Consider the following 18219-nt stretch of genomic DNA (forward strand, 5'->3'; position numbering starts at 1 on the left):
TAGGGGCATTCCAAGTCAAACCCAAAGTGAATTGGCACATCGGTGTCCAAAAACCTGAAAACACTCCTGCCCCCAATGTGCGTGGCTTGAGTCTGTACCAACACAGTCCTAAACATAAGCATATAGCTCCTGTTTAAATACAAAAAGTGTGCCTCTTAGCAGTATGTTTCTTCCCTCCACCCCCAGGTGTGAAGACAATAAAAAGGCAGGAGACGCATTTTTAAATCAGCTTCACTGTTTATTTGAAATCTCTTACACGCCACAAACGTACATGAAGAACTGCACCTTGAGAATGTGGTTCACTATTATAAACAAAGAGCCAGCTGTAAATACAAGTGTAAAACAAGTGCACAGATGGAAGTGTTAAAACAGAAGAGTTTGTCAGTCATTTGCAAGCAGGCTGCTTGGGTTCCTGGTGTCATTTAGCACATTACAGGCTAAGTCTTGATTTTGGGAACCACATCCTCTAGCTTTCACGTTACTGGTGTAAAATATTTCTTCACTCTCATTGTAACGTAAGTCTGTTATGGCAAGCTTAAACAATAATTTCAGTAACAGATATACCAAAATAGTGGATGTTAGAAACCAATTGCTCCTTTATCTTTTTTTTTTTTTAAATAGTTAACATTTTGACAGTAAAGTTTCACCTCCTGTTTCTAGAGGGGAGAATACAGACTCAACAAAATAGGACTTTACACTGACATTTTCAAAGAAAGTTCTGACAGAAGAAACATTTCCCTAGCAGCCTTGGGCAGAGTTGCAGCTTCCACTTCAAAGGACAAACTTCAAAAACAATTCAATGTCCTAATCGTTTTGTGCTACGTTACTTAATTGTCATACAGCTTATTAGCAATGCCTGATTTCATATTCACATTCTCTGTACGTAGAAGTTGTTCACACAAGAGGGGCGACTTACAAAAATAAATAAATAAAACAAGGCTCCAGGAATCCAGGCTCCTAGGACAACAACATAAAACACTACAATTGAACATATACAAAGCTAAAATTAAAAAGTATAGTATGTAAATCTAAATTGATCGACTTTCTTTCAGATCTAGGGGTTTTGAATTTCCATGGCAAGGGGAAATGGATGGATGGATGTGCGTATATCTAATTCTAGTATGTTGTAGATCTTTAACAATTCTAATTATTTCCTTATCACCAAGTAAAATCAGGATCTACGGATGGTACAAACTGACCCCTCTCCCCAAGCATCAGGGGGAAATAAGAGTGTGAGGGAGAAGAAGTGAGAGTGTCAGAGGTCAATGCTACCGAAAACAATATATATTGATGTCCCCATTCATTTCAAAATAGCAGAAAGGTCATCGTCTCCCTTGCTTCATGTTTTATGGCTGAGATCCTGCTGCTAACAGCAACCATGTTAAACAGCCAGGCCTCATCTATCCTTTTATCAGGATTTCTAACCAGGTTAGCCATTTTGAAAATTCAAAGAAAGCTGCCGCCGAGGGAGGGAGAAGAGGGGAGCTGCCCTAGAAATTAATGGAGGAGATGTTTTTCATTAGTGTTAGAGACTGCATTGCTCCATACCTGGGCTCTGCTTCATTCTGGTTTGTCCCTTGCTGCCCCCTAAAAATGAAAAGGGCCTGAGGCAACGTCCCTTCACTATTAATCATTATTCCCACTACAACATCCCAATCGGTTTCTATGGAAATGATTCTCCTGCTAGAGTGCCCCGGCTGCCTTTGCATCTAATCGAACAGTGAGGCAGTGTTCAGACCCGGCAATGGAGAGAGATCTTCCTCTGCAAGAGCCAGATAACATTCACATCGCTCCTTTTACAGACAGACAGTCTCCTCCAGGCAGGAGGCAAAGGCTTTGGTTGTACACAGCATCTGCCAGGATCAGCTCTGGATTTAGTCTCCCATGAGCAGATGAGGCAAGTTCTGGAGTATTATTTTTTTTGCTAAATTAAGTATCGAGATTTTCCTTCTGAAGTTAGATGCCCCATTGCAAAAGGTGGAAGCTGGAGGGACAGGATGCTAAGCTCCTCCAATTCCCACTGGGATAAAGAAGAGCTGTGGGCATTTTAGTCGTGCTCATCTGCAAGACTTTCGTTCCTTCCTCTCAATATAAGGAGAGCAATGAACATGTCCTGTAGCCCACAGTCACCGGCAGTCATAGACAGGGTTTCCTCTTGCCAGAAGCAAGTAAGACCCAGTAACAGTAAAAGCTGACAACCACTGCCTGCAGGAGCGTTTTGGTGGTATATGGGTCACGTGGACTTTCACGGGGAATGAAATTGCTCAACAGCAATTTCCATTGTTAAGAAGCTCCCCAGTGCCCTTTTCATTCTGCATATTTAACTCTCTCACCTGAGACAATAAAGAGATTAGGATTGCAACTGGCAGCACCAGGGCCCTGCTCCATGTCAGGCCATTTTAGGAAATGCAAGCTTGTTGCTACAGTTCCTCCCATGTTCCCCTTCTCTCAAGTTTGCTTATTTGCCCTCCAAGACAGAGGATACTTAAAAGTTTTACAATAGCCTAATGTGAGGCAGGTAGCCAGATGGACGACTTAAGCTACCAAGAGGCCAAACTACTTGCCCGAGGTCACACACTGAGCAGGTGGCAGCGATGAATCTAAAACCAGCTCTCAGGTCCATGCTCTGGTCAAAAGATGAAGTTCTCTCAATTGTCTAATCTCTTTCCCCAGCACTGAAATGCCTCTGCCCATTGTTAACAGGTTAGCATCATGTCCAGCACTCAGAAAACTTATGACATGACATTGTCACTATACTGTGGGTGAGTGGGAGGGTTTTCAACAACATGGCAAAGAAGAGCCTTGCCAAAAGGCAGAGAAAGAGACCCTAACAGGATTACTCACCCTTTAAAGGTGTTTCTTCCAACTCAGGTGACATTTGGTCCAGTCAGCTTCTCCTTACCATAAACAAAACCACTTTAAAACCTCCAGAATCCACGAGGCAGCAGGAATGGAAAGCCAATGTGTTAGCCATATTTCGGCATCTGTAGTCTCATGTCTGTAACTTTTTATTTAACTCTAGCTACCTAATCCAGTTAGTGTTGGTATGTATTCACGCAACCACAGTGTGGCTAACCATAGAGCTCACTGCCAGAGAAGAGGTCATGGTCTGATTGAAAAAGTGGGGCTCCTTCCCCGGCAAGCTGTAGGCCAGCAGGAACTGGGAGCACTGCAGAGGCAGCCCCTGTGGGAAGGGCACCTGATATGGTCCAGGAAGCTCAAGAGAACAAGGTCAGCCAGAAGCTAGAGTTATCCAGACTTCCACAGATGGCAGGAAGGGATTTCTGAAAGTGCGAGGGGGCAGGGGGTGAAAAGTGGGTGGCCGGGGGGTGGGGAAGGGATTTTGTGTTAAAAAAAAAACTAGGAACAAGAATAACCAGAAGTCCTCCTCCTCCCCAAAAACTGCACATGGCACCTTACCGCTGACTATGCTTTGAATCCCATATACTTCTCTGCTCAGAACATATGGTGCTATGTTTAATAGCCCAGCACTGCCAATTGGGGACTATTAGGGTGGGTTCTTTTCCCAGCGTAAATGTTGCAGAATATAAATTGTAATTAACACCGATGCCAAAATAGCACTTAGAGAAAATAAGCACATTATTAACATCTGGTGACTCCTGCCTGGAGTGCAGAAGCATCGGAAATTCTCACTCTCAGTCAGAAGATCTGTAGTACGGATGCAGAGCCTGATCCCGCAGTTTGGCGGGGGGGATTTTGTGCAGCCTCTGTATCACAACCTGAGGGGTGAGTGACTGGCCTTTCCTAGCTCTTTATGAACGTTAGGGTACATATTAACACAGACCTGCTCATGTACATGCAGACCACTCAGCATCATGCCACAGGCAATACAATAATGGCAGCGTACATACTGCATACTAGAGGTAAGGCAGAATACAGTCACCTCTTTACAGAGGAACTGACCTAAGCAAAGCATGCTTTATCAGTAGTCTTTTTTTTTTTTTTTAAAGGACTAGGAAGGACCTGTTAGAACCCCACTTCTTTTTGAACCACAGAGCCAAATCTGACAGATTTTTTCTGCCTATTCAGCAGATGCCACAGAAATCAGATCCTCCCAGCAGGGAGAAAATGGGAGCTGAAGGTTTCCTTGTAACTAGAATCCATTGATCCATCTCTTAGCAGTGCCCCACTGCTTATTAAAAATAAAAATCCCTGTTCAAATACAGAAGGGTTCCACATTATGATGACGTTGTTTATTGGTGAGGATAGTTTCCATTACAAACTGCCACCCCCCAGCTTTCCCTCTGCTCTATACTGAAGTTGCCATGGGTTCCCAAGGAAATGAAATGTAGCTTTAGTGATGCTTCAATCTCTTGTCATTACCTAACCCCTATAATCTGTGTTGGCACAGGAATTTATCCAGCAACTGCACAGAGCTGAAGTGGCCTCACCTGGACAGAGCAATAACTTATTTTCCTGCCAAAAAAATGTCCATCTGATTTGTGAGGCAGAAAGGAGCCCAACCTGACAAAGAGAGGGGCTCAACCAAGCCACAGATAGAGAGAGGTTGGAAGAGAGAGAGTGTGTCAGTGTTCTGGAAAGAACTAGATGAAAAAGAGGGATAGGATCCTAGTAAAGGGGTAACAGCTATCTACTTAATGACTGGGGATGTTAGTGGTTAACCGGTAAGCCTCACCATAAATGGATGAGGCTCACTGATTACAGATAACTGGTGGGCAATGGAGCAGCTGTCCGCCCGCTGCAGCTAGGGGCCCGCTCCAGCCCCATGGGGCTCACTGAAGATGGAGTGTGCTCTGGAATGCTCAGAGTAGCTCTTGTCCACTGAGGGCCAGGGTGCTCCAGCCTGGCCAGAACAGACCCGGTCTGCAGCAGGTCCAGGGCATGGGGTGAGCAGGGGAGCTCCAGCCCAGCTAGAGCAGCCCTCATCTGCTACAGTCCTGTCTTCTCTTCCCCAGCCGTCCTCCCAGTTTAATGTTTTACTGGTTAAATAATTAAATGGGATTTTACATCCCTACAACCCACCTAACCATGCCTAAAAAATCCCGAGACAAGTCAGAAATATGCTGGAGCCCCTCGTCCAGTGACTCAGCTGTGAAGGCTCCAACTAACACTGATGAAGTGCTATAGGGCACCTGCTGCACGTAAAAGGATAAAACCCACCTGTTCATTCATTTCATACAGTAGCTACAAGACTGGAAGTGTGCGTGCACGCACGCGCACACCTTTGCTAGCCAATTTGCCCTGTGGGCTGGCACAGGGAAAAAACCATGCAGTCCAGAATCCGCACTCAGCAAAGGGGCTGCTGAAAAGAAAGAGTAAAGAAAGATAAGGCAAAAACGAGCTACATGATGCTCTTAAAGTTCTAAAGCACAGAGTACAAATGTGTTCCTATGGATTAATTTGGTAGCACGCCGCCTCGCTCTTAATAAATGGCTAATGCTGAGAAAACATCAGTGAGCACACACATAGCTGTGTCCTTTTTTGTAGACACCTCGGTTGCATCAGGTTGGACCATGGTTTATTCTGGTCTGTGTGTTAAAGACGACTAGAAGTCTCTGAGCACTGGGAAGGGCCTAGGGGAAAAGTGTCTGAAACCTGGGTGAAGATGTATTCTGCTAGCCAATCCACCCTTTGGAACTGTGATGTTTTTGACACCACTTCTTATGGAACTATGGAACTGCTGCATAGGAAACACTGACTAGCTGATTCTGTATGTACTGAGGTCCCGAGCAGTGATGTCACAGCTCAGCTCTTCAGCATACAACTGCATTGAAACCATTCACACTTCTGCGGACAACCAATGAGGAAAGATTGGCTCCATGTATTACCTTGGAGTATTCCACTTAAAAGGGCATCTAACCACCACCTAAAATGTTTGTGTGAAGTACACACACTTTGGCTTCTGCACAGCTACCTGACACTTTAGAAAGTGCTCCATCAATAAGGCACTCTGCAAAGTGACCCAGCCCACGACAAACTCCTAAAGACATTCAGCAGAGCAGGCAAGGCTAATGAAGTTACACTTCGAAAACACTCCATATCACCTCTGACATAAGTGCATGCTCACACACATGATCCGGGGACAGGGCTGGTCCACCAGGCTCCCACCTACATAGAAAATTAGAACAGTGTTCTAACGTGTCGCGACCACCGTTGGTTTATTTATTACATTTAGGGTAGATGGAACCAAGAGTGAGGATATGGTCCTGTGGTGTTTGTGAAATCTAGAGAGGGATCTCAAGGAATGAATGAAAAATCCCTCTCCACAAGCCAAATGGCCCAAAGATGAACAGCAAGGAGATTACAGCCATGGGCTGGAAGGGTTAACAATCATAATTTGTTTCTTGGGTGGGGAAAACAAAAACCTGAGGTACTTCTCTCAAAAGAAAATATCCTTAAATGTTTCTCATCGCATGTGCATAACTATGTACACACCTTTATAAAACGACGTATGACACATTTCATTCGAGCAATACAGCTTTGTGCCCATTGGAACTGAGGGACACTAACTCCACACAGAATCAGGCCACCTACTTCACCATTAATAACAAACTCAAAGAAAGGTCACTGAGAACGCAACAGATCATACCACCAAAGTACACAGGAACCCTACAGAAATGTACTGGGCAACAAAGGGTGAAGGGCAAGAGTGGGAGCATTCTTTAAGTTTGTTTTTCTTACCGTTAACTAATACAGAGTAAAAGAGGAATTCATTATTAACCACAAGGAAATCTCCATATGGTTCCAAAAGGCTTTGATATTGTATTTTTATGTGCAAGCATTACCTGATAGCTCTGTTTGCCCACAGCAGTGTTTGTCCAGGCTCTTTTGCTTTTCCATTGCACTGATTTAAAATGATCGTACAGCATCCTGTAAGGCAGCTGTAAGCTCAATAAGCGGGACCAGGTCAGTAAAAAGCTGTTTCACATATTCATCCCGATTGTTCTACATGTTCTATGGCATAATCACCACCAGAGGTTTGGAGGTTCCTCAGCCACTCTGCTTTTAAACAAGGTAATTTCATCCAAGTGCATCATGGGGACATCTCTGATGACCTCCGTCAAGTCCTCATGTAGTAGAGGGAAAATGACGACATTTAATGCAGGGCGGTCTGCCTGGAAACTAAAATCAGACACAGGTTATTAGCCAAGGTGAAATGCTAGTTTTGCAACAAGGGAACAGACTTGAACAGGTACAGTAGAAGACAGCACAGGAGGAAGGGGAGTCCTGCTGAGACAGGAAAGGAATGCAACTGAAATCAAGTTCTCTCACCTGCATAGGATTTTATTACTTTGCAGCAGGGCCCATGTGACTAATTTAGAAGGAGTCTGAAAGAAGTCTTGATCCAAACCCAAAATGGAGATGGGGAACCACAATACGGAGATCTTATGAGAGGAGGAGTGCATCCTTAGAACTTTGCAGGAGACATTCCTTAGCTGAGCAAGATGCTGGTAGGCAGCAACTTAAGCCCTTACCAACAGTGGCAGGTTGTCCAACCTGCAAAACGAGGACTAAATTGTCTGGGTTTTGCCCTAGCACCAGGCCCGGGATTAAAACTGAAGGGTCAATTGTACAGCAAAATGAGTATAAACACTACAGTTTAAAAAAAAAAAAAAAGAAAAGGCCGGAAACTCCATCAGCCGCAGGCACTAAATGTTAATGAGAGCTGGAATAATATGCTGGCAACAGTAACATTTCTTATAAAAGCTGCACAATGGCCTGTGACAGACACACACGGTTCCAGTTTTGAGTAAACCCACAAGCAAGCAACCACATTTGCCACTCAGATCTCCATTTACTATATTTTCAAATCTATTAGTCCTTTACCTCCATTCCTTTCTACACCAATCCCTTTAGCCCCAGCTCCGTCTGGTCCTAATGTTTCATCACTGGGGTCAACACACATTAAGCACCACAGACCTTTCGATGGAGAGTAGACTGATGTGCCAACAGGAGAGACAAGAGCAGCAGGGTTGTAATTACAGAGCAGGAGGGGAAAACCAGCAAAAGTTACATCATATGCAAAAAAGCAGGCACCAGATAGCAACAACTGTGCGCATAAGAGCAATTTAGAGAAGTAACAGAAGAACGCAGATGTTTTGGGGGGTAGGGGTTTGGGGGAGGACTACAGGAATGAGAACAGGTAAGCCTTTTAGTATCGATTAGCTGATTGGATTGAGCCATGTCTATGTTGTTCGTAGTGGAATAGTTATATAGCCCTATTTAAACACATGGGTTGTTGCTAGCAGGGTTCTAGCAATCTCCTTGAGTGGTTTGTCCCGGGAGAGTGCTAAAATGCAGCTAGGAACTGTTATAGGATAGGGTGGACCCATGGTAGAATGTGACCCATGGAGGCAGAATCTACTTTGCCATTCAGTCTGTGACTCATGTGTCTGACCTGTGTTCACTATAGACTAAGAGACTTGTCTACCCACATGTCTGTACAGTTCTGAGCACACACATCACGCTAAAATAATTATCCGGATTATAGTACTACACAGTTGCTGTAAATGCAGGTGCTAGAATCCCACATGAAACTTCAGAGTAACTGCTGCTGATTAAAGATTAATCCTGGCAGACATATCATGCTGCAGTGAGATACACAAGAGCCTAGCATTTTACTCAGGGTGATAGACTTAAGGAGCATCTCCAACAAACATATTTGTGCTTCTTTCCATGCCAACCCTCATGCACAGACACTTCTCCGGAAACAGAGCCATAAACTCTTGCCTCCTATTCCCATCTCATGATCCATTTTTGCAGCAATGCTTGCAAGAAATTAGGCAGCAAATAACGGCTAGGAGAAAAGCAATTGGGTGAAGTTGGTACATGTATAATTTCAACACTAGGATGTTGGATCTTGGATGTTCTCTCTCCCCCTCAGCTCTTTGCAGGGTACTCACAGAAGCCCAACAATCCTGCTGCAGAAGGAATCCTATAAGTATGCCCTCCTCACCCCCACTCAGCTTCACGGGGGCTCATTGCAGGGGGAGCCAGCCAGCCACTCAGGTCTCTTGGTCAGCCTGGTGCCTTAGATTGTAAGTGCTCCAAGGCAAAAACGGCAGCTCCTATTTCTGTGCTCGTATAGCATTCAGCACAGCAATGCCCCAATCTCAGTTGAGGTCTCTGGACGCTACCGTAACACCACACAAACGACAAACAGTATTTATACATTGTTTAAAAAGCAGAACGCTAACCAAGTTTACACATAATTTGCCTCGGAATATTGGAAAACCACACCATATGCCTTCCAAGCAGCTGGATTTGTGTTAACTATTTCTAAAGGGCTTTGAACATGCGCTGCAAACAAAAAAGCTTAAATATGTCTTTGGATTTTGTGATTTGTATTTTTTTTTTAAAACGGGAAACTGTATGTTGCTCTGAAACTTGTAACTTACATACCACAGCAAGTTTATGCCTGCAAATTCTTTGCATGTTCAATTTGCGCAATTGGAAATGAAAATGAAACACACATGGTTCAGCAGGCTTCTCAGCTGTGTGTGCATGCAAGGCCGCTGCCTTTAGCTGCGCATTCCAAAACAGCTTTTAATGAGTTGCTGTCATAATGTTAAAATGGGATTAGTATTTCCCAAAAGCAGACTTCGAGGCAGAAGCTATGTGCGTACTACTTCGGTCCTCTGCCAGAAGGCAATTCCATTCTTCATACACCTGTCCAGGTGGGCTAGATTTAGTGCTAGTACCAAGTGCTGTTCACTGAAAGACCCCAGGCATGGGGAGGAGATGGGGAGATGAGGAAGAGATTGAGCTGATGAACTGCAGCATAGCTGCTGTAATCTTGACGATTCTTCCCTCATTCCACACCTGGATGGATTTCAAACTGGATCTACTTCTGAAAGCCAGTGGTATGTTCAGTGAAAACTTGTCGGGTGGAGGGGGAGGTGGATCTGGGGAGACAAAAGTGTTGCAGCTCCAGACTTGAATCCCTGTTCCACTCCAAGGGAAACAAGCCAAGAATTGTGAATGTTGCTTGTTTTCTCCTGCAATCAATCAATCTCCAAAATAGACCCATCACGATTAAATCCTGGAAAACCTCTAGGACAATAAAGAGAAGGACAAACCTTCCATAGCAGCCTCTGATCCACTATAGTTAGCTTCACACCAACAAGAGCCCAGTGGCTCTTTTTGCAAAAGCAGTTTCTGAAGAGTATGTATTTGGATGTGAACATCTGCAATTGGCTATCACCACCCATGGAGCTCAAAAATGGACACACATTGTTCTTTAGGGCACACCTAAAATTCATTCTGGCATTAGTAAAGGCAAGACCCTGGCCCTCTTAGTCCATCCGTTAATTACGCCTAATGTGCTGCTCGCCAAAGAGAGTTCATGCAGCTTTGTCGCCTGCCCCAAAATTATGTCCGAGTGGGTGCGGACTGGTCACAGTAAGAGTATTTTCAAAGGAACGGTCTGGTAAATAACGTACACTACAATCTCATTATTTCCAACTGGCACAGCAGGATCCAATATGTAGGTCATGGACAAAGTCAAAAAGGAAGGAAAAGTTGAAAGCAAATCTGTGCTTCAATCAGTTTTCCTTGATTTTTTGCAGGACAAAAGAGTCACTAGACTGAATTTATTATCTCACGGCAAACACCCATATCTGTGCTGTCAGATAAGTGGAGACAGAAGGAGCCCCTTAAACTCCATCTACTAAAGTTGTAAAGGAAGGACAGCTCAGAACTAGCAAAGAGTATGTAACACTAGGGCACAGCACCTCAAATAGAAACAGAGAGATAGCCGTGCTAGTCTATATACTATCAAAGCAAAAAAGCAGTCCAGTAGCACTGTAAAGACTAACAAAATAATTTATTAGGTGATGAGCTTTCGTGGGACAGACCCACTTCTTCAGACCAGAGCCAGACCAGAACAGACTCAGTGCCTTAAATATTGAGTCTGTTCTGGTCTGGCTCTGGTCTGAAGAAGTGGGTCTGTCCCACGAGAGCTCATCACCTAATAAATTATTTTGTTAATCTTTAAAGTGCTACTGGACTGCTTTTTTTGTTTTCATCTCAACTAGAGTATAGCAATTTAGTTACTTGTACTGCAGTCTCTCCCACAGAGTATCATTTGAAAAAGGCCCCAGTATCATAGACACTCCACAAACTTATTTTCTCCTGGTTGTAAGATGGGGTTTTCAAGGTACTTGGTGACACCCTGCACTGAAACAAGTTTTCCCCTTTACCGGATCCCCAGCGACCTCCAGAGGAATTTAACAAAGGGGCTGTAGCGTTACACATCCTGGGAACGTGGCACACCACTTCACACATGCCAGTAAGCAGGTTTAAGGACCGCTAAGTTGGTATAACTTACACACCTCTCCTCCACTCCCTCTTCACGTAGCAGGGAAAGAAAAAAGAAAACAAAAAACTGAAGGACGACAACTCTAGCTCTTCTGTTAGGAGATTAAGGTGGGATCCAAGAAGGTACAAAGTCAGGACTTGGGCTAGGAGTCATGAAGACACCAAATTTAGATCCACAGGAGGATACCATCAAGGAGTTTTGGTACATTACATGGGAGAAGAACAGGTAGGGAGCCAGGGGGCCCTTGATTTGGGGGAGCAGAGTACCCTCTGAACTGTATCCAGTCTCCATTTAGAATAAATCCATTATCCTTCCAGTCTACCACACTCTGTTTTACCTTCGGCCAGCCTCTGCGTAAATTATACAGTCTTAGCCTTCTTTACACCCACTTACCATTTGGTCACAGCACTTACACATCACTTCGGACTTTGGTGCATTACTCCAGAAAGCAGCTAATTAACCAAGAAAGGGGAATTCAATACGATTCAGACTGTGCCCTGTACATTGCACACTGTTTAAGATGAAATCAGAAACTCCAGCCGTTTTGTTTTCACTTGAAGAGATGTTCGTGATTTAAACGTAGGGCTGAAGTGTATAAGTGATGCCAGGGCTTGAAATTCTCTGAAGAGCAGCATGGCAGAAACTACAAAGAGCACATGAGCAGCAGGGCACACAGCGTGCACGGTTCACAGTGGATTAATTTTGTATAATAGAGGTTGTGAGCCAGAGTAGGAGATGGGTCATCTTAAGTGACATGACCTAACTGCACTTTTTTCCTCCTTCCAAATCACACCAACCAAACATACTACCAGGTTCTGCTGCTTGGGCCGCTTTCAGCGCATTGAAGTTTCCTAGTGCTGGTGCAATCATCATGACAGTATCCAAAGCATGCACACATGCGCACACTACTCCCTACCTCGGCATCTTCTATGGGGCTTATTTCCATCCACGCCAGAGCTCTGGCTCCCTGGAATGTGCTGGTATAATTATCCCCAAGGTGCCTTCTTTCATGAGACAGAGCGCTCCATTTACATCTACCTGTCTTTCACAGAGGGTCCCAAGAGGGGTACAAAGCTGGTTTGCAGCCACTGTAAAGTGGGCCAATTCCTCTGTGCCATTCTTGCTGTGGACCCCTTCGGAATATCAATGATGAGCAGGCTCTGGCTCATAACCCCAGAGCAGGAGCTGCAGTCAAGAGCTTCACAGAAAAGCAAGATTCTTGAATCATTAAAATACTCTTCAGCAAACCAGCCACTTTTACAGTATCTCTCTCTTTGAAAGCATTTTTCCTTAGCAGGGGTCCTTCATACCCACCATCTGCTATGACCAGAGCTGTCTCCAGTGGCATCCTAAGGAAACCTATCATTTCCCTCACCTTACACCTCTTACTTACAGTCTCTAATCACTGACCAAGAGGTGTGGACAGGACTTTCTGGAAGCCAGTCAAGTTATGACAAGCCAGATTATCCTGCTGCTTGTCCCAAGGTTTCAGACACAATGTCATTTCCCAGCAGGGAAAGGCTAGTGTTGTATGTAGGAAGTATGAACAGGGAGTGAGATCTGTCACATCCACTGTGCAAACATAGGCAAATTACTTTAGCTGTGTGCCTTAGTTTCTCCACCTGTAAAATAGGGACAATTCATCACTAACTCCACATGGGTGCTGTGAGGATTAAACAATAGAGTACTTGGGGGTGCTTAAACCAGGGAAGTTATCAGGCCCACCGAACTGCAGACCAAACCGTCAAACATGAGTGGGCAGCAGGCAGTTAAGAGATGAGAACCAAAGGAAAGATGCCAGAACACCCAATACAAGTCCTAGAGCAGCACTCTGCTAGGACTAGCTAAAACACAACAGGAAGTCTTTCTTTCTTCACATCTTCTTCAGATGAATATGTTATTGCAGTAACAATTGCTGCTCAATTAAAGTGTATTTCCTACTTTGGAAACACATTAAAGCTACAGGTCTGTTTAGACCTCTTTACACCCACATTCATGTATGCAAAGAGGCACCAGAGCAGAGGTTCCAATAAGACTGCATAGCCAGAAGGAAGGAAGCTATCACGCTGTGTAAGACACAGTGCTACAGATCTATTTGAGGAGAACTGCGTCCACATAATGAAATCCTCCTACGCTTTCCCAAGTGGGCACCCACCACAGCATGCACCCAAGTACTTAGGAGGAACGGTGTGGGCCAACAGCAGCAATGCAGCCAAAAAGGGAATTAAACGGGTGGCTCTAAAAAGAAAATATTAAAATCCCATCAGGTATGCACCTGCAGATCAGACCAGCTTGCCGATATAGAGGTATCCCTAACTGTCCCACGTCAAAGAGAGGCAGCAACAATGATGACTGAACTACCATGCCCAGAATGCAGTCAAATTTCACCAAGCACTCCAGTGGGTAATGTAAGCGGACATGGCTGCAGTTTATTATTAATTCAATCTGAGACAAGATGATTGAAGGTTTTCTAAGAGCAGGCAATGAAACAGATACTGAAAACTAGAACAAGACTGTAATGATTACTATATCGGTCTAGCGATATATTAAACCTCCTTGCAATCGGAGGCAGGGACCAAGACCACAATGTACTTAGGCTAGTGAAGTGGGTTTGGCAGCTAATGTGCCAACACTGGGTTCACAAAGAACAGCTATGTGCTAGGAGGTAGTACTTCAAGGTCAGAAAGAAGAAGGAGAGAAGGGAAGGCAAAGCTTTAAATCTAGCATAAGCCACAGGCAGTAATACCTGCTTTTTGCTCCTTGCAATGTCAAGGTAATTGCAACACCCAGGTGGGCAGCACAAAAGAGGACAGTGGAGAATTCTGAAGGATTCACACAGCCAATCTGCAATTCTGTGTTGCTTGTCACCCTCACAGGTTTTTTATCCTTGAGCTTTAGCTCCGCAAGTCAAAGCAGCCATTCAGTGTTTCAGCCAAAATCTGAACTGAGCTCCAAGAGGAATAAGAATCCAATGGGTCAAAAAAGTGCTTTTTCCAGAAAGAAGTTGACCAATTGAAGGGAGGTGCAGAGAAGTACAACTATAATGATTAGTACTGCAGACGGGCAGACTTCTGAGGAGAATGCGAATTAAATGGTTATAGCTAGACTAAATGACAACTAAGAAGAGAGTCAGCGGAGGGGAATTGGACAAATATTTTACGGACATTGCCACCCCCACAGGTGAAAGTATTTTGGCGAGAGACTAGAATTAGAAAAAGATGAAGGTGAGCAGAGGAAGACTTAGGAAACTTTCCTGGTATTTAGCCAAATAAGAAGGCCTAATTAGACTGTGGAATAAGCCACTCAAGGGTAACGGTAGGTATTGCCAAAGTCAATTTAAAATAGAAAGCATTCAATCTGAAATGCTGGGAAGAACAGCTACATTGTGGGGGATGAGGGGGTGGCTGGAAAAGATGACTTGGTACTTCTTTTCCTCCTCCCTTCCCAGTCTCCAGTTGCTCGAGTTTTCACGGGGTGTGTATGTGGGAACAGTGGCGGCTAGATTAGCAACTGTGGAGTCAGTCATTTTGCAGCATAGGCATAATACTAAACAGAACGCTTTAAAGGCACAAAGCACCGCATAAACTCTTTTCAACTACTCTATGGAGACAGACAACCAATACACATGGGAAAAACAGGCAGAAAGTCCAACCCGTCTAAGGGCATACAGCATGACAAGTATATAGACAGATCTTGAAAACAGGAACATCTGGCTCCTAAGCCTTCATCGGTCCCCTGGACCGTTGTTGCTAGCTTAGCTAGTGACTACCTTGCTAGCCATCAGATTTCAATAGTAGCAGCAAGGAGAGAGTACTACAGTAATGCATTCTGGAGAGACAAACATCTCTTCTAAGCAGTACAGATACCACCCTTCAGAATATACCTCCTCAAAACACTCACTGCAGTTAGGTAGAAACAAGCTACATAGTGTTGACCTGCCAGGTCAGTCTTAATTATGATGTCATTACTATAAATATCAAAACTAACACATTCCTTGATGTTTTAGCTTTGTAGTCCAAAAGTGTTCAGTGATATCTCTCTCTGATAAAGGCCTTTTGTCGCTGAGCTAGCTGAATTTCCATTCTGTTTCTATGGTGCCTTGTCAGAGACTTTTCAGAGATTTCCACTGTTTGCTGTTGAAGTGTGCCTGAAAAGTGCTGCAGAGATAGGTCCAATAGGTGTAATATTCTAAACATTTAGTATTGTCAGTTGCAAATTATTAAAATTAAACTGAAAAAAAAAAAGAAAGAGAAAAAGATAAGTGTCTCTGGAACCAGTAACACGTTTGCCAAGCACTTAATACCACACCTCTTTCCGCAATCCATTCTTTTGCTGGTAAACTCTGCAGGAAAAGAAACTTCTCTTCAGCATTTTTGAAATACTGTGCCCACTAATGGTGTCATGCAGAAGTACTATGAAGAGTGATTTGAATTCCTTTTCTGCAAAATTTCTGGGGTGAATAAATACATGGCCGGCAACCCACAGACTCAACATTGACGGCCGATCCACTGCATGCCACAGTGCCATCTAGTGGAGCTTTTCAAGTACTACCACTCAAAAGTCTATTCAGGGAAAGCAGCTTGGAAAAAGGCTGTAGAAATGTCTGGCTGTAATAGGATGTAACACACTGGCTATGTACCACTATTTTTAAAATCTACAGCAAGAGTTAGTACAGCAAATCTCAGAAGGAAACATTTCATTTTGCCTCCCATGAAAACTTTCTTGTTCAAAGAAATTGGCCAGGCTGGAATCTAAAACCATCATGCTCCATAGTCCTGATGCACAGTATTTACAGTACTATGCTGGAATTAACACATGGAGCAGTGTTAATGGAAAACTGACTTAAGCAAATTTAATGCCCATCTGGATTGAACTATTTCAGACGTATGTCTCTGGTAACGACAACAGGAAAATCTTTAAACAGTAGTGTTCTCATTCGCTCCTGGTTTAGCAAGGTGCTCATATGGTCCCCATCACCAAAGAATCTGGGTCCCCTCCCCAGTGGCTTTATATATTTATTCTCATAACATTCCATGAGGTAAGGCAGTGCCATTATCCCAGTTTTATAGATGGAGAACAGAGGCACAGATCTGAGGGACTGGTCCAAGGGCACACAGGCTTGGTCTACACTAGGCAGGAAAGTCAATAGCAGATACGCAATTCTAGCTATGGCAATAGCATAGCTAGAAGTGACTTATTTGCAATCGACTTACCTGTCTGTCCTCACAGAAGGAGGTCGATGAGAGACTCTCTCCCATCAATCGTCCTTACTCCTCAAAATATTGAGGAAGGCAGGGGTTGGCTGCTGACCCCAGACAGTTCCATTTCACGCATCGCTGCCAGGCATGTGAGATCAAACTCCGGAAGATGGACCCTAACCAGGCTGGTCTTCCCAGAAGTGCAGACATAGCCATAGGACGTCTGTGGCATCACAGGGAAGTGAACATGGATTTCCCAAGTCCCAGGTTGAGACTCCAAGCCCTGGATCATCCTTCCTTTCCTAAGAGGGACTTCTATGTCCTTGGACAACAGAAGAAGTGATTGACAGAACATCCCTCACCCCCAAATGCCAAGACACGTGTTTGCTTACAGAGCAGTAGTTAGCTGCCTTTGCATTTCAGAGAGGAATATAGCCATGTCCTCGTGTTTGCCAAACTATCAGGGAAGGGCTCCATATCAGTTCAACGGTGTTGAATAGTAACAGAGAGGTAGCCATGTTAGTCTGTATTCTATCAAAACAGAAAAGCAGTCATGTAGCACTTTAAAGACTAACAAATTAAATTATTAGCTAATGAGCTTTCGTGGGACAGACCCACTTCTTGAGATCTTCATCTCTTCACCTAATAAATTATTTTGTTAGCCTTTAAAGCGCTACATGACTGCTTTTTCATTTTGGTGGTTCTACAGTGTGTCAGGGCAGTGGACACAAAATTATACCAGAGGCATTTGGAGGAAAAGGTGACCACCACACCCAACACATGTATCACAGACAGGTGAGGGAAGCTAGAACCTAATACCACAAACATGCCAAAAGTTTAAAAATATGCATCTACATTAGAGACAAATAAACCACGCACGCACACGCACGCACACAGAGACCATTAATACTCAGCTACCAACTGGGACAACTATTTCTGAAGCTGGCTACAAGCCAACATTTACACAAAGCCCTCCAGTTATAAAGCTGTCAAGAATCAGAGCACCCATACATTCCGCAGTGATGGAAGAAACTCCCTACCCCACAGCTGTGTTCCAAAATTAAGTTTTCATTAAAAAATGGTTTCTACCCCTTATGATGGAAGAAAACCTTAAAAAACATGACCCAAGTGTTAACTGAGGCAGCAGTCTCTTCCTGACTCTGCAGACAGCCTGACACAATAGCTCTGAGAGGAGTCAACTGTCCAAGTCTTATGACTGACAATTTAAGTTTTAACATTACTAGCTATTTCACTGTTCACTCGAACATAAATTATTGTGCTTGTCCCAAAATCCCTTTTACTTCTCAGCTAATGGCAACAAGCCCCATCATCCCCTACCAACTCCAGCTTCACCCCTGCATCTTTTGTGTTGTAACTGTGCTTGTTAATAGAAATCTCTCTGGTGCATCACAGATGTTAGGACCTGAAATAGAATACAAGGCCAATGCAAGCAGAGAGGGCACTACATTGATTTAAATATGAAAATTCATGTGTTAAAAGCCTACATTTCAACAACCTAGATGATCGTGCTGCAGAACTTCCAGCCCACACCAGTGCTGTAGAATCCAGGAACCTTACCATAGAACGAACTCCATGAAAAGCTGGACTTTTGCATCTCCTTGTCTATAGTAGCCCCAAGACTAAAAGTATACAATCATCAGCTGTTACATCTCTAGCCAAGAGAAGCTAAGCTGCTGGGCCTCCCATTAGTCAACCAGT

General features: G+C 44.0%; 1 protein-coding gene across 3 annotated transcripts in view; it reads right to left on the reverse strand.

Annotated features, from left to right (window-relative positions):
- Positions 1-18219, reverse strand: part of FBXL18 (F-box and leucine rich repeat protein 18) — a 144087-nt gene that overhangs the window by 112675 nt on the left and 13193 nt on the right. Inside the window, exons 5-6 of one of the 3 annotated variants that reach the window (XR_012647767.1) lie at positions 6768-7104; positions 218-5284 (exon numbers count right to left, since the gene is read on the reverse strand). The exons of 1 other annotated variant lie outside the window; for it this stretch is intronic. Coding sequence is in view for 1 of the 2 variants with exons in the window: in XM_075010899.1 (XP_074867000.1) it covers positions 6948-7104 (157 nt within the window). In the remaining variant the exon portion in view is untranslated. Of the gene's footprint in view, positions 1-217; positions 7105-18219 lie in introns of those variants that run through there. One more of the 3 variants, XM_075010899.1, reaches the window with a different exon arrangement.

Source organism: Carettochelys insculpta, chromosome 16 (genome assembly GCF_033958435.1).
Source record: "Carettochelys insculpta isolate YL-2023 chromosome 16, ASM3395843v1, whole genome shotgun sequence".
Taxonomy (NCBI): domain Eukaryota; kingdom Metazoa; phylum Chordata; order Testudines; family Carettochelyidae; genus Carettochelys; species Carettochelys insculpta.